Genomic DNA, 27029 nt, shown 5'->3' on the forward strand with positions numbered 1-27029 from the left:
TTACTAAACTTGATTTACTGTTACTAAAGCAGAGTCTTCTGTTCCTAAGCAGTTAACTTTTACTATATTAGAAATAAATTTCCATGAATCCAACAGAGTTTACTCTCAAGTGTTTAAGCCTAAGACACTGAGTACAATTACCTTAGTTGTAGCAAAGAACATCTTCCCAAGTCTCTCGCGTAAATACAGATTATGTTGTTGATTGCGTGCCTTCACATTGTTACTAATGGTGACACTAAGGTGACCCTATCACAGGGTTTTCTTGGAAAGATTTATTCAGAGGGGGTTTCACTCCGCCTTCCTCTGAGGCTGAGCAAGTGTGACTTGCCCAAGGTTACTAGTGGGTTTACATGGCTGAGCAGGGATTTGAACCCTAGTCTCCAGAGTCACAGCTCAATGCTCAAATCATTACATCACTCTGTCTCTCAAATACAGACTACATGGATGTACCGTGGCCCCTTGGTATCTTCTGGGGTTTGGTTCCGGAATCCCCAAGTCCCATTATATATGGTGTTTTTTCTATAAAATAGCAAAATCAAGGTTTGTTTATTGGAATTTATATATATTGGGGAATATTTTCAAGTCATGGATGCTTGAATCCGTGGATAAAAAAATCCATGTATAAGGAGGGCAAACTGTATATACTGTATGTGAGATGAGAATAAATTAGTTCTTGTGGATGGGTTCAAAAAGGCAAGCAGAAAGAATGAACAGAATAAAAGTACACTTTTCGCAAGGCAGGGAAGTAAGTCATCATGTCATCCAGGAAGCTGTGTTGCAATGGCTCTCATTTATCTTCTTTAAATGAAGCCAGGATAAGCAGTGTTATTATCAAATCTGGAGATGATAGAAGATACTTCAGGATGCTGAAAATGAAGTAGACTGCAAAGAGCTCCTAACCTAGAGATGGAAAACCTGCTGCCTCAAGATGGACTTCAAACAAACCCATTTTATAAACTTGAACCTCACTGGTTCTATCTGGAATATCCTGGGTGCCTTTTGATCCAGTCCTAATGACCAGAACATGGCTTTGTTGTGTCTTCCAGCTGCTTTGGAGGCATGTGTCAGCTAAACACCATGCCTGCAAAGTAGTCAGAAAATGCTTGATTTTGACCATGTGTTTCACCCCAAAGTTTAGGCTTGTTTTGCTTTAGGACCCATTTATTTCCCTTTTCTGCCATCCATGGTATCTTGAGAACCCTCCTCTAGCACCACATTTCAGATGCATTGATTTTTCTCCTGTCAGCTTTCTTCATGGTCTAACTTCCACAACCACATGTAGCAATCAAGAATACAACAGAATGGATAATCTTGATTTTGGCTTTTAATAATATACAGATTATCAGATTATCCCTGAGGAACATAGCCTTGATAAAGAATCTGCCCTGGTGGGTATATAAGCATAAAATGATAAATGAAGTTCAATGTAAATGCGTTTTAAAAAAAATAATGAGTTGGTGTGGGATAAGTAAGGTTGTAAAGAGTATCCATTTTCATATTCTCCATAAGAAATGAGACACCCTGTTGAAAACAGTGTTAATAGCTGCAAGATCTTTTTGCACTTGGGCTCTTATTTGGCAAATAATAATAATAATAATAATAATCACAAAGTTTTGTGCACACTTTCAAATCAGTTTGCACAACAACAATGTTTTGTACAAAAATCATATGTGTATATATGTGCCTTCAATCAGCCTGTTAATTTATGGCAACCCCATGAACTCCATAAGGGTCTTTTAGTTAAGGCATCATCAGAAGTGGTTGTGCCATTTCCTTCTTACAACACCTGGTATTCATTGGTGGCCACCCATCCAAGTACTATGTAGGTCAGATTCTGCTTAGCTTCAAAGATCATAGATGATCTTATGCCTTTAGGGTATTTATCATATTTAAAGTGAAATACAAGAACCAAGATCCTATAAAGACAAACTTCTCACAAAATAAACCATTCAGGCTGACCATCTCATTGCTCCTTACAAGGAAGTATTTAAGAGGTATCTGCCTATGAGAGCAGAATAGCAACCAATGGCAGCAGGTAGCCCCAACCCCCACTCAACATCCATACTTTTTTCCAAAGGCAGGCTGGATCTTTTTATCTTTTCTAACTGCCTTGCCCTGTGGGTATCATGGCCAATCACGAGGAGGTTTGGAGGATGACAAGGAGGACTTGGCCCCTCAGATATGGGGGGAGCCTGAGGCTGAGCCAGGTCCCAGCTGTGCCCTGCTAGGTCCCAGCTCTGCTCTCCCAGCTCCTGGAGAGTTGGCTCAGCCAGGCCCTAGGTCTTTTTTATCACCTCCAGTGGACCCTGTGGCTCAGCAACACTCCCTTTTCCTAGCAGAGGCTCCAGGCCTGGGAGACAATGAGGAGCAAGGTACTGAGGTACCTACCTTCAGCCAAAGAAGGACCAAAAGGGTGTGCCTTCAGCGTTCCCAAAGGTTAGCTGAGAAACACTCATTAACCACCCAGAGGCTGTGCTAAGGAGCTGGCCTGATATAAACCCCTGGCAGATGCCGAGCGTCTTTGTCAGAGTCTATCTGCATTCCATTGTGGAAAGTTGCTCTCTGACTCCCTCAAACCTTGCTGCCGGACTCCTTGCTTCCTAGACCTCGGATAGACCTAGACCTCTTGACCTTGGACCAGACTCGTTGACCTACTCTCTGGCACTCTTGACCTTGGACTAGACCTGTGGAACTGCCCTCTGGAACTCTGGACTGGCTTTTGGTTTTGCTCTATCAGACACTGGACTGGTATTGTGCTTTCAAAACTGTTTCTTTGCTGCTGTAAAGCCTCACTTTTGTTTATCTTTGCCTGGCACACTCTTATCAGCTGTCCACTGGCAGCCTCCCTGGACAGTGGGGTCATTGGAATCGTGGCAAAATGAGAGGAATGGCTCAGGAAATCATGCATTGTAAAGATACCAAGAATTTTCCACACCACCCCTTCTTTATTACCTCAACTCTGAAGACCTCACAGAGTCAGACAGTGAGTTAAAACACAACTGAAATGTTTTGGGCAGTGTGTGTTGGATGATCTAGCATACTAATGCTGGTGGAATAATTGGATCTTGTCCATGCAGGACTGAAATATAAGTGAAAATTTACACCAACAGTTATAAATCAAGTGAGAGTCAGATTTCAGTACTGAAATAACAATGTATGTTTCTCACTTCCCTGCAATAGCATTGCAATAATTCATTCTGTGCATACATAATGTTAGGAATTTCATACCTTTTATACTAGCATCTTCTGTCAAGAACAGTCTATGCCCCCAAGCTGGAAACATTGAATGTTGGCTTTCACTATGTCACATTTGGACAGCAACAGTAACAAAAGCTAGTTGTCTTCATCGAAAAAGACTAACCTATCTCAAAACATTCGTGTTGAACGGGCATTTTTATAGATGGGGCTATCTGAACATTTACAATCAATGGCTATTTCCCACTTTACATTTTTGTGTGAACCATTTTTCTGTTAAAAATGTATTAGGAGACGGTTTTTCTATTGTGCTTGGCTGTAATAACAATCTGTGGATAGCTGTGTTTTAATGAAAACTATATTAGAGTGTTTCACTCCTGATCTTTCACATGGCAAGGCAATTTTGCTTTATTAGAAAGAGGCATGTTTCAACATACTACTTTTAAAGTTAAGATCACTGCAATTTTTTTAAACATACCTGCAAAGGATGCTTTGCTTTTATGAAACCGTGCTTTTGACACAGGTGGGAGCGGGGGAGAAAGTATTGTGGTCTCACAATACTAGGAAGAGCTAATTGCTGCTCTACACATCCTACTGGAAGCTGAAACTGGGGCATTTGGCTTTATTGTCTCTTGGTCTCTAAAGCATTCTTTCTCCCCCTGTTTTCCTTAACAATTTTGTTCACTCTATTTTCCCAGCATGGAAAAGTTCTGTGAAATACTTCAGGAAAGTCCAAACTGTTCATACCTACAGATTGCCCCATATAAATAACTGGGTCTAGGGTGTGTGTGTTTTTTTTTTCTCCTGCTTGAGAAATATCATCTGAGATCCTGGATTAGGAGACTAGCAGCATCTTTAAGATAAACTGGTTTATTCTAGTGTGAGCTTTTGCTGCTTTCTGTCCAGATGCACTATTAAGAGCAGTGCCCTGGGTTCACTGGTTTGGAAGGAAAAGCTCCTCCAGGCAGTAACTCTCTGCAGAACTTTACAGGCTGAAGGCTTTAAAAACTGACCATTAACCAGAGTGATTCCCTCTAAAAATGAGGTAGAAGAAAAGAAGCCAGGGTGAGGCCAAGCCAATTGTGCAGCAAAAAACAGCTGTTATTTTTAGTTAAAAGTCAAAAGAAAGAAAAAGATAGCAGTAGTAACCAACAGTATAGTCTAAACTCAATGCACGACCATTCTCAGAATAAAAAAGGGGGGGGGGGAGTGTTTGAGACTTAAAATCCTATTCCTAACCAATGTCTGTGGGGTGTAGCTAAATGTGAGGGTCTACAGACTAAAACACATACACACTCATACCAATTTTCTCACCCTCCACTATGAAGAAGAGTATAGGAGAAGGCCGGGAAGGTCTGAGAGAGTCTTCCTTAATTAGGGGCTGTCTCCTAAAATGAAAGGAACAGCTCTGGATGGGGCAAAACATGAGCTCAGTGTCATCCTATAGAGGGTTAAATAATCACATATGCTTCAAATAATGAGTGCAAAGTTCGTGCCTCTGTGCAAAAGGGCAGATTTGAACATGCCCCGCAGACATTGATGATTATGGGTGGTAGAGAACAATGGAACTACCTATACAAGAAGAAGATAAATTATAGACATTTAACCCTTTTCAAATTCAGATAGGGTTGCCCAGCATCTCTGGAAGGTGCACAATACCTCACAATTGGTATATGGTGTGTGTGTGTGTGTGTGTGTGTGTGTGTGTAACAGTCTGAGGCAGCTTTTCATGTCTCCATTGCTCTCCAACCCCAGAATAATGAGACCAGACACTGAAATAGGATAAACTGTTGCTATTTTTTGACCTATTTAATAAATTCTTAATGGAACTGCAACTAATTTCTAACAACAACCAAGTGTGGGAAAAGCTGCATCCATTGTCTTTCCCCAGACCACCTCTGCAGCTGATCTGGACAATAACACTTGAGCCTTCAATGACAACCCAAAAGCTGGGTTATTTTCTGGCTAGCCCACATTAGGAAGTTTAACCAGAAAGCCCCCATCCCCATCCATGAAGTTTAAAGATGAGGTTTAACTCTTGAGTTCTATATAGGGATGGAAATGATATTTTAAAATATTTTATTTTTTAAAGAAATGTTTTTAAAACACCCAACATGTGTTTCAAGTGTTGAGAAACCCTGGCAAGATAAATCGTAGACTGAAAAGAATCTTTGCAGTTCAGGACTTATTCTTCTCATGTCATCATTTAGAACATTTTCTGCTCAGGAAGAAGACAGCACTTTCTTCATGAAAAGTAATACTTTCAAATAATAACATTTACTAAATATTTTCCTGAAACACTTTTCCTTGTTTCTTTTATCTTTTTACTGCCACAAACCTTCTACCCCCCCCCCAAAAAAAAAATTATCTCTCCCTACAACCAATAGATTATCTGATATAGGTTTGTCTTTTCTAGTGGTATAAATGAAGTAACTACTGCCTTTATATTCCAAAAGATGAGCACATCTAAACATTGTAACATGAGAAATTTGACATTTTTTTTTACCATAGTTCCTGATATTTGACTTGGTACATGCTAAACCTTGTACATACAAGAAATATCTCCTATAAAGCTTCCTTTGCTGCCAGAGGGATGTTCAGTCCAAAAAAGATGGGGAGGAATAAATGTCAGGCAATTTCTAATTTAACATATGCAGAATATTAAAGCAGTTCCATAAATGGAAACTTCATCCCACAAGAAATGTCAACATTTCAACATTCATTTTGTCCCCACACTGAAATGACATACTAAATGCAGCAATGTTCATAAACAGTGCACTTTCTCCTTTTTAAAGTCTTCTTTAAAAGATAAAAATACTTTCATTTTTACATTAATATTTGGAGTCCCATTTCCTCACTAGAATTACATTTCTAAAGTGAATTATTTTTGAAAAGTGTAGTTCATTGTTTCTGTGACAGAAACCTAATTAAAGTATTTTGAAAGAAGGATTTTTTTAAAAAAAAAATGTATGTGCAAACAAAGATACATATACCATGTGTGTTACAAAAATGTAATGATGCATTTACTATACTAATACCATCTATGTTTTTGAAGATTTCCTTGGTCAAAATGAAGACATTTCACAGAGAACAGACAATAACTCGTTTTATTTAAGATCAATATATGTTATTTTATATCCACTGCTTGTTTAGCTATTTATAGCAGCATAAGGGAATACCTTCTCAGCTGCTATTTCATAACTACCTCTCTTTCTAATGGGGCACTTGACTGCTGTGCAAAAGAGGCTAAGACAATGCACAGAAAACATCTGGCTAATTGAATTAAAGACTGTGCTGGCTTAAACAAACAGACATTTAGATTGTGGCAAGCATCAATGAATGTCCTTCCATTGTGAAGTATCAATTTAAATATGGATAGGATAAACATTAATGTATTTGAAACAGGCAGGAGCTGTTATGAATACTGTTTAATTTTTTTTTAAGGATATGAGAAAATCTAAGTTCCCAGCAGGATTTGGGCTATGCATACTGCATTTCTATGCTAGATACTACACACACACACACACACACCTGCAACTGCCTTGATGATGAAGAAACTAGCAGGCGTAACTAGTTTACAAAGCTTAGAAACTATTTTGTCCCTTCTGCCCCCATCTGAGTGGTTTTCCCCCCTTTGCAAGTCTTTCCCTCCCTCCAACCTAGAGCTCATTCAAACTTTCTCTCTGCTGATTATGTTTTTCTCTGCCCTTTACCAGACTATAAGACACCTCCTCTCTTTCTTTCACAACATTTGTAGAGCCTGAATAGAGGCAACCAAAAATTGTTGCTTCCCAAGAGCCTTCAAAACAAAAAAGACAACTTTTTTTTTAAAAGTTCCCAAATTTTGAGCCAAAATTGAATCATAGAATCATAGATTTGAAAGAGACCACAAGGGCCATCCAGTCCAGCCCCCTGCCAAGCAGGAACTCTCAATCAAAGTATGCTCGACAGGTGGCCATCCAGCCTCTGTTTAACGGCCTCCAAGGGAGTGTGTTCCACTGGTGAACAGCTGTTACTGTCAGGATGTTCCTCCTAATGTTGAGGTGGAATCTCCGATGCTATGGCCCTCTAGTATCATGCATGGGAAATACACCCCCAACCCTTTGAAGTTACTCAGGTTGTCATGTTACTTCCCTGTTGCTAGTAAGGGAAAGTTAGAGACTTTTGCTGCCTAGTGACTACTACAGATAGATTTTAATTGATTGAAATTAATTAATCCATTTTTTCCATCACTCTTTAAAAAAACATACTTATGGTCTTCTAAGACTAGAATCTTATTGGTTCGCATAACATCTGTTACACCAGAACTGTTTTGGTAATTGGAGAATGTGGTACAGTCTATAATTATCCAAACCCTTTCCCTTCCACACACAACACGGATTGAAAGTGCCATAGCACATACCCATATTCCAGTCAAGTGTTGAATGGATGACAACTTTTCAGGCACCACCTTTCAGTTAACCAGTCAAGAAAAAATCCCTTCACCCTCCTGGACCTCCAGCCACTGACTGACTATGTAGATAGTGCAACCTGGTGCTTTCATATTGGGGTGGTACAAGCATAAGAAATGGAATCCCAACAAAATTTCAACTGACATTTCAAGGGTATTTTGGGTTTAGTGTCCATAGCAGTGGCATTACTAGGGAGGTGTGTGGGGTGTGACACGCACTGGGTGACATCACCAGAAAAGTGGTGTCACTGGTCAGACCTTCATCCCACTGGCAGGGGTAAGAAGGGGCAAGTACACCCTTCCAGGCTTCACAGTGGCTCCCTCTTCAGGAATAGGCAACCACTGTGGCAAAGAAGAAGGCGAGCAGAGGGCTCTTTTGGCTATCACTGCCCCCCATTACCCCCCACCGGCAGTCCCCCCCACACACACACTGAGTGACAACTGGGGTAGGGATGCTACTGGTCCATGACAGGTTTCATTTGTCTTGGTGGTATGTCAAACACAGACAGAATAAACAGACAGACAGACACATATTAGAACAAGATTTGTTGCAATACTGAGTTTACTAAAAGCACATCTGACCTCCTATGAAAAGTGGTGCAGGGTTCCTAAAACAGTATCTCCTTTATTAACCTTCAGGGAAGAATATTTCTTCTGCCAAGCAGAAAAGAACTTTTCCTTTACTGATAGGGGAAAAAAAGTAATCTCTTCAGCATGCTTGATTTCTGTGTGAAAAGAAATTCCTCCTACTCATCCATTCAAAGCACGGAGAGGCTTTCTACACTGTCATTTGGGACGTCCAGAGGACGTCCCATTTTAAAAAAGGGGCGTCTCTTATAGACGCCCCTGGGCCTAGTACGGACTCCGTCCGTACAAGATGGTGCCGGCCCTTCTACATGGCCGGCGCCATCTTTGCGTATCGGACGCTGAGCGTCCGTACGCGTCGCGTCCTTTGTGACGTAGCGAGTGCGCCCCTGGCGCCTCGCTACGTCACAAACGCGACGGGAAAAGAAGATCCATTTTGGAGCTTCTTTTTCGGTCCGCGCGGGAGTTGCGCCGTGTGGAGGCTCCGGCTCCCCCGCGGACCTACCGGCGGCAGCGGCAGAGCGCCGCAAAGTGGTGGTATGTACCCCACCCCAGTTTCCTTTCTGCCTAGGAGACACCAGTTCATACAGCTTCCAGACAATTTTGGCCAAAATGTTCACCTCCTGTTGACCCTATAACAGAACCAATCGTGCAGAGGCAGTAATGGAAATTGTGATATAGGTCATATTTAGAAATGTACCCATGAAAGAGATGAAATGGAGGATTTTCTTCAGCACCAAACCTGGATGTACATACTCCCCTAAAAATGTTAGCCCATGAGGGCCCATGTTGACACCAGCTCTGAATCTGAGGAAGCCATCATCCCTAGAGTCTGAGATTTCTTCCCTGGAAACTGGAATGAAGCCACTATATTTCTTCCCTCAGCACCATAGGAGCCAACAACTGCTAAATCCAGCAAGGCCCTTTAAACTAGAAGAGACTTCCTCTGATGAAAGCAAAACTAGCTTTAGGTAATCCTCAGTCTCAAGCAACACTTGAGGCTGAAGTATGCATATAAGTATCCATGTATGTGCATGTCTGTACCCAGACTGAGTTCCATTTCTTGCCTGCACTTTAGTTTCTGATGGAATTCCTGCTCACTCATGAACTACTGCCTTTTTGTGACAACCACTTGGAAAAGAACAAATTGCTTGTATGTGTTCAATAATACATTCTAAAACACTTTCAGTTTCATGAGTTCCAATGATGAGATACAGATATATGCAGTGCAATATTATGCTATTCAGAAATAAGTTATGTCCCATTGAGTTCAATGGGGTGTACTCCCTGGTACATATGTATGGAACTGCAGACTTATGAACTTTCCCCTCTCAAAGTAAGCTTTTTAAAAACCTACTGGTATTTCTTTTTCTCCTAAATTTTTGTACTCCTCACACTGACAACTGCTGCTGAGCCAGCTGTGCTCTGCTCATTTTGTTTCCCATCACTCTTTATTCACAATCAATAAAGGATATGTGTTCTCTACTTGGCTTGAAACATGAAACCCTATTTTTGCCTGAATAAAAAAAAATACATCCAAATGGGATGACATTCTGTGTCCAAAGAGAGAAAAGAAAAGAACATGCATACACTTCCTGACCAATCTCACTTCTCCTTTCTCTCACTTTCTCCTCCATGTTCATTCCCACCCTTACTCCACATCCCATGTCTAGGCATTTGTCTGAAAGCATGAAGACTGAGTGAATAGCCAACACAGCAGGAGTAGGAACACTGAAGCTCACAGATCTCACATGATCTCTAAGAGCATCTTTGTCCTCCCAAACTCCCACTGGAGTCTCCACACTTACCAAGACAGAGAGAGAGAGAGAGAGAGACCTTCACCTAATTCATGCCCTAAAATGCCCAAACCTCCATAAAATATGGCAGTCTGTGTGGACTTATCCTCCACCTCACCCCCCATAACTGCCACTGGAAATATTTTTTTTTAACCAGAACCAGAACCAATATCATATCACCTCTGATTCTGGTGCAACATGTCAGTGTGGCCCACCAAAAGAGTGCAAGGGCAAATAACTGCCACAGTTGCTCATGCTAGTTATATCGGGATGAGTCCACATGATTCCTCCCCCTGCCTGCTGAGTCATGTATCTGCTTGTATGGAGCAAGGATATGTAAAGAGATAGTTTATTCATGTTCTCCTGAGGCTGATAGGAATATGGTGTGCAGTTTCAGATCCTGCCTCATTGTGGCCACTGACTCTATGCAATATTCTACTCTCATTCAAATGAATGTGGCATGAACACCTCTAACTAACCAAAGCTCAACAAGGACTGAAGGGATGGGATGAGGAGGCAAATTCTAACATAGAAAGGTCCAACTAGCCACCTACAGTCTTCACATTTTGAGGCTGATCTGAGTATGGCTTCTTTGTTACATAGCAGACTCATATGAGGCCAATGCATTTTAAGTGAGAATTGAGGACTAAGGGTTGGAGGGCTTATCTTGCAACTTTCTGATCCTCTTCAGGCCACATCCATTTTCTCAAAAGAAAAAGTGACAGTGATAACTTGTCATTTGCTTTCTCCATTAGACATAAGAAGGTGAAGGAAAGAGAAGAAAGACAGTGGTGGTGGCAACAAAGGCTCTAGCAATCCCTGCCTGCTGCCTAAGGCAGGGGCAAAAGTGGAGATGTTTGCTTGTTTCCAGGGGTCTTGGAAGCATGACCATTTTAAAGGGTAACATTTGAAGGGATATTCTTAGATCCCTTGGAAACATATAAAGAATTGGTAGCTACACTTTTCATAGTAAGAGGAGAAAGAGAGGATGTATGGCTGTTGAATACTGGCTTTTAAAAAAGTGTTTAGTTTCTCTAAACGAGAAAATCCATGGCCACAAACTTTTTTTTTTCAAAAGGAGGGTCTGTGACAAAGAAGAGAAGGGCCATTTGCTGTTGAAATTTGATGTCAAACTGTCATATTAAAAGGGAAAAAAACACCAGCTGATTAGATTGAGGATTTGGAGGGACACTGGGGGAACTGGGAGGGTGGACAAAAACCACAGACTTGGGAGGTGCGTGAAGCTCACGACCACACCATTTGCATCCCTATCTTAGCTTATTATTACATGATAGCCTGCCAGCTATTATTACATGATAGCCTGATTGTTTGAAATCTCTGAAACCAAAGAGAGAGAATACTGTATCTATTGAGAAGGTCAGGAACAGAGCATAAACAAGTGTTATTTTTAGATTTGATGCTTAATGGTTGTGTGTGTGTATGAGAGACAAACACAGAGTTAATTTTTTTATCATTAGTTTTAGACTGCCCCTAAAGAAAGAAAGAATCACATTTCTAAAACATGCTGAGATTAATATATTCTCAGGCACTTCTTGAGAATCTGTTTCTTTGTCTTCTCTCTGTCTGAAATCTTTAGCATGTCTTTTCAGTATTTGTGTGCTATTAAAACTTGAAATGGAAATTTATTTGCCCCTCTTCATTGGCAACTCCTACCATTCAAATACGTACTGTACGTGAGACTGAGTAAGCATCTTCAAAACCCTCCTCTCCTCTCAATTTGACAATGTTTGAGCTGACTGGGAAAAACTGTGCTCAAAGATGGCCAAATCTGAAGGTCAGGAGTTGACTTTGTGGATATCTCTTCCAGATTTTGACAAAGCATTAGATACCCACTGCCCCTAAATGTGCTTTTAAGTACTATTATTTATTTTATTCCATCTACTATGAAAGAATATGCCATAATGGAAGATGTCTGAGCAATGTGCAGTAAACATTAAGAACAATTAAATACTCTCATTAAAAAGAGAGAGAGAGTCATTATTGCCACTCACTCACTTTCACTTTGCCTGACTATGCATCTTTGTGAAACCAAGAAAAAAGAAAAAGAAAAGAAAAGAAAAATAGTATGGCCAGCTTTTGCCCCAAAGAGTCTACAATCACATGCAAAATACCATGAAAATACAGTACACACTTTCCTGGATAAAACACATTTTTGCCACAATAAATCTGCTACTTTTTAAAGGTGTCATAGCTCCTTCATTTTTTTGTATCACACTAATGCAGGTGCCTCCTTGGTAGGCAAGAATTTGATAAAAATAATCCTTCATTCTTGTTTAGGTTCTAAGACTCAGGATTTTTAAAGACTTTGGCGGGTTACAAACCGCCAAAAAATACGTATTGAATACGTATTAGGGTTAGGAAGGGGCGGTGCTTCCGCACCCCCCTAACCCTAATACGTAGTCAATACGTACAAGATGGCGGCGCCCTTTCTACATGGGCGCCGCCATCTTTGCGTATTGGACGCACAGCGTCCAGACGCGTCGCGCCGCTGCTGACGTAGCGAGCGCGCCCCTGGCGCCTCGCTACGTCGCAAACGCGACGCAAAAAGAAGCTCCATTTTGGAGCTTCTTTTTTCGGTCCGCGCGGGAGTCGGGCCGTTTGAAGGCTCCGGCTCCCCCGCGGACCTTCTGGCGGCGGCGCCAGACCGCTGCAAAGCGGCGGTCTGTACCCCGCCTGTGTTTGTATACCAAAACAAAAACAAAAAAAAATCCCTCATACCACTTTGTGTTTGTGTGTGTCTGGTATCATATCAGTAAATATGTATTTTTAACAAAGAGAAATGAGCCATCTGTCATCTCTGAACATCGCAGCAGGGACTTTATTAGCCTGTCAACAGTGAGGTCTTGTCAAAGTCAGTTTTTCAATAATTCTGATTTCATTTCTTTTTGGCATTTAACATGACAATTGTATTATGAGGGCATGCATGACAGCCACTTCTGTGAAGTTCACTGCCTGCCTCTTAACATTTTTGTTGTTAAACCAACAAGGAGAGAAGCATGTCTTTCTCCTGTTGCTCCCTGCTGTATTTCTTGTTACCAGAGATAATGTTTTCATCCAGTACTGTTACTCCAAACATGTCTAATTATGCCTGTCTGATCAGATACATAAAAGTTCTCAGTGACATTAGAGTGGTGAATTCTCCACTTTAGTAATAGTTCTCTGTGGGAGGACAGCTTAATGTTTCCAGAGTCTTTCTTGCAATTGATAAGAACTAGAGGTAGAATCTAGCATGGGAATATAGGAATCTGTTCATTTTGCTTCCTCTCATATTTGTAGGTTGTTTTTTTTTTAACTGCACCAAAAAATTTTTTTTAAAATGTTCCTAGTTCCTATTTAGTGGGTTTTGGAGGCCACATCAGAACTGTCTTCTTAATGCATTGCTGCTGTTGGCTACGTAATCATTGTGGACATTTTGTTAAAAAAAAAAAAGTTAACCCACAAATGAGGAAAGAATTGCCTTTGCAGCACCTATATTGGCTCTTTTTTAAATATATGTTTGATACTTTTTGTGATCATTCAAAGGGATAGTGAAACTAAGAGATCTCTTTCTATCAATGGAAATGATTATACTGTACTATTCCCCTGTTGCACCTTCTCTTGTATCCTGAACAGGCAATCCAGGAGTCTAGAAATCCCTCTGAAGACATGCTTAGTTTTGCTTTGGGGTTTTTTGTGGGGGTGTGGATGGTGTGGGGGAGTTAAAAGGGAAAAAAAGTTCTCTTATGCTGGTGACATAGGTTTTAGACCTAGAATCATAGAATCATACAGTTGGAAGAGACCCCAAGGAGTCCAACCCCCTGCCATGCAGTCCAACCCCAGCCATGCAGGAACTCTGAATCAAAGCTCACTCGACAAATGACAATTCAGCCTCTGTTTAAAGACCTCTAAGGAAGGAGACTCCACTACACTCCGACATGACACAGACATGACACAAAAGGCCAGGTGTCCCCCATCCTATATCTGTGTGTTTCATTTTTCTGCCCTAAATGCAGTATTTTACATTTCTCCATATTGAATTTCATTTTGTTAGCTTTGGCCCAGTTTTCTAGTCTGTTCAGGTCATTTTGAATTTTGATCCTGTCCTCTGGAGTATTTGCTACTCCTCCTAATTTGGTGTCATCTGCAAATTTGATGTATGCCCCCAATTCTGTCATCCAAGTAATTGATAAAGATATTGAATAGCATTGGACCCAGGACAGAACCCTATGGGACTGTCATTATGCCTCCCAATAAATTACTAAGGACTGAATTTAGGATTATGGGTTTGAAATTTTATCAATATCTCTACTGGTTTTTATTGGGATACTTGTCTCTGATATTTGTTTATTAGTGACTTATTAGCTGCCTTCCAGTTCTCTGTAAAGACACTGATTTTAGCGGAGTTACGAATTTAAGTTTACATTTAAGTTGTGTTGTGTGAGTGTTCTCAGGCAAATGGCATGGAACTATGGAGAAAAATGACCTTTGAGTTTATTGTTTAATTCAAATTAATCACATGATCCATCAAATTCTTCTTCTTCCTGTTGTTCTTATTATTATTTTAATATTTACACAGTAGTAGGACCATCATAAAACATTGTGGCAAATACATGAAAACCAACCAACAGAAGATGTTACAATGTAAAACTAAAATTCAAGCCAGGGCAGAGGAAGTTATTAAAATGAGAGGAGGATAAATGCATGTAATGAAATACACATAAGCAGGGGCATCTCTAGGGGATTGTGGACAGCACCAAGTGACACCCTAAAGGAGTGTGTGCATGACACCACTGTTCCCCAAACACTTGCCTGTTGGAAGAGATGGGCTGTGGCATTTGCCTGCATTCTTTTACAATGCTGAAGAGATGGCATGAATGGGGCAAGGCTCAGTGGTAGGAGAAATTAAAGGCTCCAGGGTTGTTGTTTTTTTAATTAATTAATATTCTTTTAATTTTTTAAGGAAACATCACATCTTATGAAATTTTCACTTTAACCACATGAAAATACATTTAACCTGTCTGTATGATTTAAAGGTTTAATTTTGTTAGTTGATTATGTCACAGTTACCATTTCATTCAGCGATATACAGGAATTATAAATTAAGAGTAATATTAGTACAAAACATTACTAAGGATTCTGTATGGTGTGGTATTAAAAAAATTAAAACTTTTATTTGTATCCCACTTTGTATAAAAACAATCAAAGTGGTGAACAACATATAAAATAATACAATAATATACACAATATCCTCCCCCTTAAAAAAGAATTAAACAAATTGAGATTAAAATTACATAAATAAATGGTATGGGAGGAAGTCAATGGGGGGGAGCGATGTCACTGCATTTAAGCTTAAATTTGGTGTGTTATTTTAAGAGATTAAAACATAGGCTTCACAAAAGATGTGATCTGAGGAAGATGTGAAAGATGAGAGAGAGAGAGAGAGACAGAGAGAGAGAGAGAGAGAAGAACATCATGTAAGAAGCAGCAAGGGAGAAATGGATAAGAAATGAGTGTCCAGTGGCTCCAATGTCAATGGGCTGATAAATGAAGGATCACAAAGGAAAAGGTTGAAGTAGGCAAACTTGTATTGTTTTTATGTGCCTTCAAATCATAAGCAGGAGATGACCAAAGTGTTGACTGGAATGATCTCTGAGAGGATGCAATGACAAAGTTATATTTTTATGATGTTGCTTGTATGGAGAAGTAACATACCTTGACAATGGACTGAAATATAAGGAAAAATGAGGCGGTATAATACATAAAAGCCAAGGCTTTGTGGCTATTCAACAAGGTGGATGATGGTAGTAGCATCACTAATGGACATGGGGGGTATATGATGAAAAGAAGGCTTAGAAAGACAAGACGTTTAGTCTTACAAATAATGGTGAGTAGTCATCTACATCTATGCAACTCCCTGACTGAAATACCTTGTTTATTGTGCAATGGCAAACTGTCATCCTCTACGGAATGATTTTCTTTGTGGCATCTTCCTTCATCAACTTCCAGAAGATTCGTATATCTTTCTTGTTAGAACCAATGTAGTGGACTAGGACTCTTGGAGACTAAGGTCTAAATACCTGCTGAGCCATGGAAATCCCAGAATGATCAAGGGCAAGTCACAAAGAGCAAATCAGCCTCAGATGATGGCATTGGCAAACTCCCTCTGAATAAATCTTGCAAAGAAAGCCCTATGATAGAGTTGCTATATGTTTGAGTAGACTTGAAGGCACTTAACAACAAGAAGCATATATTCATCCCTTATAACAGCTACAGGCAGTGGCTATGTTTCTTGTATTGTTCAGCCATCACTGGTGAAGTAAAGTGAGAAACGATTTCCTGCATCAAACATTGTTAAAGAAGCAGCAAGAATCTACATCATTTGGAAAATGTATGGGATGTAGGGAATATTCACAAATTTTAGCATCCTCAGTGACAACAACATGCCATTGGGGGGGAAAAAAAGATCTTCCACCCTAAGAGATGGGATGGGGAGGAGAACCCTTCCAGGAAAAAATGGACACGAAAAGCACGTTTTGGTACAAAAGCAATGTATTACATATTGGGATTTGTACAAAAAAATAGTTTTCAAAAAATAAAAATAAAAAGTGCAAAGAAGCAAAACAAAACAAAAACATACATCTCATAAAATTACCCAGGTGAGGGAAGAAAATCTTCCTGTGAGACTAGCATGTCAAGATCTACATTCCTGAATATGGATTGTATTTCCAACCAGAAAAATGACAGAGACAGTGCTGAACTCTTGCTGTGTTGCCATATATGAACACAAATATAGATTTTTAAAATTTTATACAGAGAGATTTTGAATTTTTTAAAGACAGCATTCTGTCCATGCACACTGAGGAAATAATGCCATATGGGGAATGGTCCACTTGCACTTTCTGAAAGGCTCTGAATAAAACATACTGAAAGGCACATTCTTATTGCCTGCAATGAGCATATCATCACAGAATGTTGTATTGCAAGCTGCCAGGAAACTAATCAAGGAAACAGAAGTGACACAAATCCAGGAGAAGAAAACCAAATATGTGCCCAATTTTCTAATTTTCTCTCTCTGAGAACATACATGTTTATAATGGTGTTTTGCCATTTTAAGCTTGGTATAACATCTTGGTTTTCAGGACCCCCCCCCAAAAAAAAATCAATTTCTGTGATAACCTCTGAAATACCCTTTTGTTGGCACAGATGCTGCGTGATGCCATCTGTTGTCATTTCTAATGAGTGGGGTTTCTTTCCTTGCTAATTCAGAGCAGGTTTACTATTGCTGCACTACAAAGTGCTGTTGTAAGGTCAATGGTGACTATTGAAAGGCCAATGGTGAGAACCAGTTTCTCCTTCACCCATCCATAGGTGCTTCATAACCAGAGAAGATGAGACCCCCCCCCTAAAAAAAGTTGAGGTGAAGTATTCCTTCTCCTCGGTTCACAAGCCACCTGCATCCAACCTCATCTATTTTATCTCTTTTTCATGAAGAAGTCAGCTGATTTAAATGTGTAATGAGAATTTTAGCAACAGTGGCTTCTCCCACAAACTCCTATCCATTATTGATATCAGTGTTTCCCAATTGTTGGTCCTCCAAGTGTTTTGGACTTCAACTCCCCAGAAGACCTAGCCATTTGGGCCAGCAATCGGGAATTCTGGGAGCTGAAGTCCAGAACATCTGGAGGACTAAAGTTTGGAATATACTGATCTATCTGATGTGCATTCTCTCTATACATTGCCAGAACACATAGTCTATACACAGAAGGGTCTTGTTTTCATCCCTAATGTATTGGTTCCCATACTTGAGTCGTCAGATGTGATTGGACCTGAGCTTCCGGAAGCTTCAGAGAGCAAGGCCAATGATTAGGGATTATTTATTTTATTTATTCATTTCTTTTGTATACCCCTTTTCTCCCAGAAGACACCCATGGGATACTTTCATTTTTCTAGAGATTTACTGAGCAAGGTGTAAATGTAGTAAGGTCGGTATTAGTCTGCAAAAGCTTCAAAAGTTAAATCCACACCCTGTTTTGGAAGATACTGCCCCAGATCTACACGAATTGCAAAAATAGATATGCATGTGGATTTGGAATTTAAAATGTACTGAAATGTACCAGCATAGGGAAAAGGTGCTACATTTAGCTAAGAAACTAGAAAGAAAGAAAGAAAGAAAGAAAGAAAGAAAGACCAGTCAATCGATCGATCAATTGATTGATTGATCGATCTGCGGGCAGGGGGACATAACATGAAAACCACCATGTTTTCAAACATCTGAGCTGCAGTCCATACACATTCATCTAGGACAGATTCTAATGAAATTGCAACAGAGGGCAAACTGATGGAAAACTAGCCAAATAGGGTGGTGGTGGGGAAATCCATCATTGCAACACATTTGTATTTCCTAGATTTTACATGTTGTTCCCCCCCCCCTGTATAACAAATCAAAATGGATTCCTTTTTCTCTTCACCTTACTGCCCTTATGACTTTTTTTCACATATCTAGAAAAGCATTCAATATCTTTTTCCAACTTCAACAAGATCCAAGAACAGTTTGCAAAATGGAACTATATTTTCCCCTCCTTCTCCCCCCCCCCCAGCCCTTTTACTTATCCCATCTTCTCCCATCTCTATCCCCTTAAACCTCACTGAGCAGTCTGGCTGACACTGGCAGAAGCAGTCTGGATAAAGACAAGGAAGTGGTAGGACTGGGGATGGAGGGAAGGTGGGCAGAATTCCTCGGGAAGAACCATGCTTCTGGAGACCTGAGGATGTTTCACCCTGCACAATTGCAGCTGTATGGCTGCTTCCACACTGCAGAATTAATGCAATTTGGCAGTTCCTTAGCTGTCATGGCTCCATCCTATGGATTCCTGGAATGTGTATGTTGTTGCACCAGATCTCTCTGACAGAGAAAGCTAACTATCTCACCAAACTACAAATCTCAGAATTCCATAGCATTGAGCTTTGACAGTTAAAGTGATATCAAACTGCATTAATTTTGCAGTGTAGATGCAACTTATGATTCCACTTTAGCTGCCATGTTTGGATCCTATGCAGTCATGGGATTTGCAGTTTAATCAGCGGCACCAGAGAAGCTCCTAAAATGAGGATTGCAAAGGCCCTTGCTTCAACTGCTAGTCCCAGGATTTCATAGGATAGAATTGTGGCAGTTAAAGTGGAATCATAGCACTATGACTGGATAGTGTGAAAAGGCCTATGGACCAACAAACAGTACAGTGCAAAAAAATTCTGTTGCTAAATCTCATCATATTCAAGTCTTCCAAAAACACGAATTAATATCAGTCAGACACAGCGAAACACAATGTATACTATAAGATCAGAATAATCACCAAGCTCTAGTAGTAGTAGTAACATTTGTTTTGCAAGATTAAGGAGAAGAGCCCAATTGTGCATTTGGCCTGATCCCAATGGCACAGTCTATGAGTACACTAGAACCAAAGGTCACAAAACATAACATGACATTTACACTCAAGGTCCACAAGGACTGTCAAGAAACTGGCTGGAGAGGTACTTCTTTTGCTTCACTGCTCAAAAAGCTTCATAGTGAGTCTTATTAAAAGAGAAGGAGAAAAGCACTTCAGGGATCACTGTGAAACAGGTGATGGTGCAGAGGAGGTCTGACATTTGCTTAGGGACTGAAGAATTTGGATTTGGTTTGGAAATAAGTCATGATTCTTTTCATGTTTGTGGGGTGAGGAGGTTAACCTCTTTATGAGCCAGACCTCATAAGGTCACAAATCATTGGCAGATTGTCCTTAATTCATATTATTCTGCATACAGAAAAATGATGATAATTGATCCACATACAAGTGTTTACCTTCATATACAATAATTTGCTCAACTGTTGAGTAAGGCAGGTGTGTGTGTGTGTGTGTGAGAGAGAGAGAGAGAGAGAGGTGGGAGCATGTGTGTAGAATGGATTTCACTTGTTTTTGATGCTTTGAGTCTGATTTGGATTTGATATTTGAGTCTGATTTGACAAAAAGATAGATAGACCAATAAAAGATAATCTTAATCAAATCAGATTCAAAGTATCGGAAACATTGGATTCCGGAAATACATTAAATTATAAAGGTATTAATTGGTTGGTGAAAAGCTCTTCATCACTAAACTTATTCAACCAACTTGATAATGTTATTTAAATTTAATCATCAATGTCAGGAAGATCTATACATTTCACTTAGTCTATTCCAGTTATGTCGCATATATTTCTCTGTGAGAGGTTTATGTTCTGTCAGATGTGTCACAAAAATAAAAGCTGGAGAGCTTCGTATAAAAACAACCTGCCAATTTTCCTAATCAAAACTACTATGCCAATCAAAGCTTTCCTCCTTGATAACAATCAAGCAGCTAATCAATGAGCTGCATAGTTTTGATAGCTAGGGAAATGACTGCAGCTTTCAGAGCCAGGAACAAAATAAATAGAAAATTTTCAGTGTTCCTCAAATCCCCCTCAGTCTGGGAGTTAGCACTATACTTCTGTATAGCATTTCATCATATTTGTGTGGTGTTGAATATAGACAGGAGACTGCAGAACAACACAAATATAGATTTGACCTTGGAACGGCCAGTAATGAATAATGATTCTTAATCCCTTTGCTATATGTTAACAGTAACACCAATAAGCTTAGTCTTTTATTACAAAGGGCAAACATCTGTGTTTGCATGCATGCTTGCAAAATGTTCCCAAACTATTTCTGCCTCCTATGGAGGGAAAATGTATATCTTGACAAATTGGCCGTGTATGGCACTGTGCAGTTTAGCACTCCACTAAGGAAAACAACACCAGTAAGCAAGCTGTTATGGCTAATGAACATAAATTAATGTATTATGGGAGCAGCTGAGGGTATACCTCGGTTAATAAAGTAGATGTGATCTTGGGTATTATTTTATCAGAAAATTTGGTTCCAAAGGCAGAAATAATGCGGAAAGCATAGCAATAGGTTCCTACACCAAATAATAATAATAATAATAATAATAATAATAATAATAATAACAACACATGTCATCAAACCTTTCATCTTAAACTAGCAATATGTGAATGTGACATGAAACAACCAGGTTAGGTATACCCTCCATAAGTAAACAAAAAAAAAATATTGAATCTTCTCAAGACACTTGAAGTCTTCTTCCAAAATAGATCTATAGATGTCTTTTTCTTTCTCCAGCATCTACTTTTTTATGATTTCTATTTTTGTGGCAAAACGTTTGAATCTATTTTTTTAGCTGGAGTATGCCTGTATAAGGGAATCGAGAGTCCATAATTGGTCAAAAGAGCTAACAAACAGAAGATAAGAATAAGGCCAGGGAAATGTTATATTATTTGGAATATGCCTTTCTCAGAGCAAAACCAGAGCTTTGAAAGTGACTTTTAAAGTAATTAGTTGTAGTTATAGTGCCAAAGGGGCTTCTGTGATTAGAAGTGCTAACAATTATGATTCTTAATGCAACTATGTATTTCTCCTTTTTCATTTTACCCTTGATTTATTTATTGAAGTTATACCCAACCTTTCTTCCAGGGTTCAATCCAAGGAAGTTTTTGGTTACTTTCTCAAAAGTAACCAAAACAGTGACCTTTCAAATACTTTAAAAACATCTAAATGCTAGAAGCTGCCAGGTGGTGATACAACACTTTATCTCCAGTTCATCTCATTTTTCGCTCCATACCCACAACAGAGCACTAAACAGCAGCACAGAAAGACAACCAAACTTAAACCACATGATATTCCTTCTCCTTCCTTTAGTGAGTTATGCCTGCATAGTTATTGGAGTAATGAAAAGTATGGTTATACCCTATAAGGAACAGTTATAATGTGACGCAGCGAGATTTCTTTTATTGGGGATAGGAATTAACTACCAGCACATTTTAATTTCTAAGTATTTGGCTGATGTCTTGCATGAGGAAACAAAGATACAAAGACAGGGTTACATCATAGTAGCTACATCTCCCAATGCTGTTCCCCAAAAACTGCCTTTTCAGCACTACAGCCCCCTGCAACAGAAGGATTTCTGAAGTACTGAATAGTGGGGCTATGTCACTTCCAATCCTCTCCTGGGAGAAACTAGCTTTTGATTGAATATTATACATTGGGGGGGGGGGGGGGAATCACAGGGCTTGAATGACAAAACCATGGTTTTAATGAAAGAAATTGATACAGATCCTTTTCCTCTGTGTGAGATGGCAAAACTGGATATCCTGTTGAATGTCTGCAGCAAACAAATACTCTTTAGTTTGTTGCCAGCTAAACAAGACAATCTGCAAGTGGTTTAAAGTGGCACAATATGGCTTGGTAGCTGCTTAGAATCTCATTGTGCAACAGCTGTGTCCATGTGGGAAGGCAGTTTTCTATGCTAACTGGCCATGCAGTTGTCATGCATTTGTGAGCTGACAGTAATGTGGTGGGGGTTGCAAGTGTGTGGCATTGTCAACTTCGCTCCTTAGCCATCAACTGCAGATAACTGGCTTCCCACACAAAAGCAGTCACCATGCAGTGAGATAGACAGTTATGTGACATAACACTAAATTGCCCCATGCTAGCCAAAATATTATTTCTGAGTTTATGTTTACTGTAAATATCTATTTCACTTCATTTCAGCTATTTATGAGCAGTCATGTGAAGCCTATCGGCACCAAGGGAAAACATCTGGTTTCTTCCACATTGATTCTGATGCAAGTGGTCCACTTCCACCACTTTTAGTCTACTGCAATATAACAGGTAAGGATATCCACATCATCACATCTGTATTTAGTGCTGGTCATAATGTTGTTGCTGTTGTTATAAAAATATAGAACCTAGCACCTACAGTATTTTATCTTTCTATGCTCATATAAATGAGCTGGAAGAAAAAAAACAGGATTAATGGATTTAGTTGATGATGATGATGTCAAGCGAGACATAATCTGAAGGAGTTGTAATGAAAAGTGAAAGAGCAGGTTGTATAAAAAGTGAAAGATGTGCCATGAACATCTCCGATGAGCGAAACTGAGCCAGAGATCTTTTTCCTATTGAACACCACAAGGTTCAGAATTTTTGTGGGGCAAACAAATCACACCATATTTCATGCATGCAACTAGAATCACAACTCACTCATACTTTGCTGCATGCACTTGTCCTGCTTCTCTATAATGCTTATAATGGGTGGAAGGCAGATAGGGAAACAATTTATAGATTATATGAGAAAATGCAGCTACTGTGTGGGAAACAAAACATTTCCTTTCCAAGCAATACTCAAATATGTTCAGTCACCTGCATCTAATTATCTTGTATGCAGCTTTATTTAAAAGTTGTGTTTAGAGTCAAGATGTATGTGCATTGCCAAACTGGTTGGTGGCTGTTGGTTTTCATATCAGTTTGGCAGTGAACCAGTCTGAGTTTTAGCCCATAAAGATGCTATCCAGGCATCTGACTCTTCCTCCCTCACAAATAGGTTCAGCACCTTCTCAATTTCATGGTAATAACCAGTGCAGATGCTCCACTCTGTTCAGATGGTAGTCACCAGCCACTACTGGAGCCTAGAAATGCAGTAAGAGTTCAGAGCTGTAGAGTTATGGGAATGTAATATTTTCATTTGACAGAGTCTCTCGACACTCAATATTTTTTAACCATTTTTTCAAATATTTTTTAATATTCTATCCATCCCTAATGCATGCCACTTTTCAGTGTTTACTCAGTGTGTTGTCTCCAGTGAGTGACAGAAAAAGAGAACACGAGGATGAGATAGAGAGATTTAAATGCATAGTTTAAGCACTTGCTCTCAAAATAGTTTTTTTTTTTTTAATGTATTGTGATAGGCTCTTAGAAGCTAGATCTGTGCTGGAACATTCAAGAATTGTAAAAGCCAGTGTGCAATTTATCTGTAATCTGCACATTGGTTTGTGAAGTATGGATTACACCATTTTATAGTGTAATTCACAAAGATCAAATTCTTCAAGTATCATCATTGTGGTGCTTTAGCTACTGTCTGAGCAATAATGGCTCTTACAGCATTTAACCACTAGCTCATTTGATGCTACCTGCTACTGACCTGTAGGGGGGCAAAGATTTGTTCTGTAGAACAGATTTGCATCTTGTTTTTTCTTACAAAGAGTTTGAAGGACAACAGGAAGTATAGCTGGAGAACCTAAAAAGAAAGTGATTTGAGTAATGAGATAAAGAATAAAGGGGATGTGTGTTACAACAATTTTAATAAATACCAAAATGGATGAAAATGGGTGAGGAGCCATGGCCCTCCATTACATCTCCACTACTGAGTAGAGAATAAAAAAGCATTAGAAGGAAGCTGTTAGGAAAACTATATGAAAAATGACGCCCCACTTTTGGGTCTAGTTGGTCTATCTGTCTTAGCAGCTTTGGCAATCTCTTCAAAGGACAGGGTGGATTCTCCTGGCAAACTTCATGGTGATGATGGCAAGAAAATGTGTGTATGCTTTTTAAATCTATTTATATGGTCCATCATCATTTGCAAACTCTGTGTCAAAGACTCTCCTATCAAAGAATGTGGAGGGAAGATACCTGTTCCCAACATAAGTGTGTGCATTGGCTGTTACACCCAATGGTCCTTTGGTGAAGGGTTCTTTTATTAATATGCAAGTGTGCATATCCACACTACATTGCATGCATACAAAGTGTCTTGTCAAAATTGCTTCCTTGCAAGTTTCTCAAAGGGTATCCACATACCTTGTTAACATGGAGCAAGGGAAAGATGGGATGAAACTGGAAGCTGAAACTTGAGTGTACCTGCTTGAATTCCACAATTAAGGTTTAGAAATTCTCCTACTGTAGTTAAAATTCAGGAGGAATAGAATGTAGGGCAGAGGGAATCCCCAGAGCAACAGAAGAGGAGGAGGAACCATATCCACCTCTCTACTATCCTGGAATATCAAGGAGAGAAAGGCCAGCTTTGTTTTTCTTCTATGAAATGTCTCAGATTAAATTTTCAATTTGAGTTAATTAGGCAATCATTGTAACATGAATTAAACACTTACCAGTTAATTATTAAGAATGTTTTTAATTCAGGTGTAACAAATATTTAACAAGATGTGCCTGTGAAAACAGAGGTTGTCTCTTCACAAATATCAAGATTAAATGGTTGAACCTGATATGTTTAGCTAAGCTCAAGTTCTTCTGCTCTCCATTCTCTAAAATAAAAGTGACCTGAGGAACGGGGATGGAGATGAATTAAATGCCTATCAATTTTTTTGTGTTCATTCCTCTATTTATTGCCTGTTGATTGACTGAGTCAGGGGCATACCTTCATCTGGCAGGATGGAGAGAGATGCCCTTATGCTCTATCGTGAGTCACCCATGTCCACATTTCTTTGGTTACTTGTCCTGAGGAATAGCAAAATAAGGACTCAGCAAATGTAAATGGGAAACCACTCAGAGTCAGGGACTTTCCCAGCAGATAATGATCACCAGTTAGCAAACATTAATCCTCTTTTGCATTAGCCTCCCAGCCTGAGGCCTGCCATCAGCACAGAACAATATACATGCAAATCACTCCTGCATTCCCAGGCTCACACAGTATATATACACCCAATTTTTCCAGGCAAGTATTCTCTGAAGATGCCAGCCACAGATGCTGGCGAAACGTCAGGAAGAAAATCTTCTAGAACATGGCCACGTAGCCCGAAAAACCCACAAAAAACCAACAGTAATATTGTTGCCCAGCCCTATATGATTTGCTAACTCAATGAATGCAAGCTCAAAACATAAAGGAGGAGAAGGGAAAATGAAAAATTAGGATATGGGAAATATATCTAAGTCTACTATACTTGATAATCACCTGAAGAAATAAGATCCCATACATAGTGGGTAAGGCAAAAACAGCTCTGTGAGCACCATAGTGATCCCTTCATATGCAGATGGTAGTGCCTAGTAGCCTGGGGCAATCCTTTCAGAATTGTATGTATGGGTAACATACAACATACGCTTGAAACGCTGCAAAAACAAACACACAGCTAGAAGCAAATATGCTGGAAAATACATGTATTTACAAAGAACATGTGAGTTGACCTTAACAGCACATAGATTGCAGTCTTTGTATTTATCAGCCGTACTGATTATTTTCTCCAGTCTTCAACTGATAGGCATGCTCCCTATGGCTTGTACTGGCTCCCTGGTCTGCTGCTGTATAAATGAAGAATGTTTAAAATGAACCCCCCACGCCCCCAAGAGGTTGACGCTTTAATTTCAATGTCCAAACAGTTTGGTTACAATGCTGAAAGTCACTCTACTGCTATGATGCTCCCAATGTCGCAGTTTTGTTAGATTTAGACCACAGGTCAAGAAATCAATAACACTTAGAAATTGGTATGACAAGATCAATGCTTAATTTTAACTTGGCCAGGTATTTAACCATTATTGCAAGCCTTGTTGTTCATGTCTTTGAGAGAGTCAGGCATGGGAACAATGGAAATTTATTTATTTATTTAGCAAATACTAGAACACCAAATATAAACAAGTCAGACGAATATGCCATGTGGATGGGGTAGACAGATATTTTCAGGGAAGAGGTCAGTTATTAAGGGTAAAATCTTTATCAGGCTACCCCAAAAGTGAAAAACAGCAAGCAGGCTTTCACATTAACTAGAACTATTTCATCTGGCTTGATCTTAAAGCAAAGCTGGGGTGTGTTGAAGCTGGCTGATGTTGAAATTATGGAGCTCCCATATAGACACAATCTTAAACTGTCATGTGGGAAGGAAATTGAGTTTTTAAACATTAGTCTCTGCTATTTGTTCTGATGGTTTCAACCAGGACAGTCCCTAATGGTCCTGAGATGGAGAATCAGCCACAGTTTAGTTTTTCATTGAAATAAATTTAAAACCTAGCTGTTATTTCCATTTATTTAGCTCTCTGCTATTGATCAGATAGATTTAGTATTCTCCAGCTCACACCCAAAATAAGCAAAGACAGCCATTACTAAGAAATATTCCAACATCCATGTTAGGGAAATAGCATTCTTTGGCCAATGTCAAG

The 27029-nt window shown here is 39.5% G+C and overlaps 1 protein-coding gene across 1 annotated transcript in view; it reads left to right on the forward strand.

The window, feature by feature from the left end:
- Window positions 1-27029, forward strand: part of CNTNAP5 (contactin associated protein family member 5) — a 479983-nt gene that overhangs the window by 306045 nt on the left and 146909 nt on the right. The window contains exon 12 of the mRNA XM_042445209.1: window positions 22644-22763. Coding sequence (XP_042301143.1) covers window positions 22644-22763 — 120 coding nt within the window. The remainder of the gene's footprint in view (window positions 1-22643; window positions 22764-27029) is intronic.

This window comes from Sceloporus undulatus, chromosome 1 (assembly GCF_019175285.1).
Source record: "Sceloporus undulatus isolate JIND9_A2432 ecotype Alabama chromosome 1, SceUnd_v1.1, whole genome shotgun sequence".
Lineage (NCBI taxonomy): Eukaryota > Metazoa > Chordata > Lepidosauria > Squamata > Phrynosomatidae > Sceloporus > Sceloporus undulatus.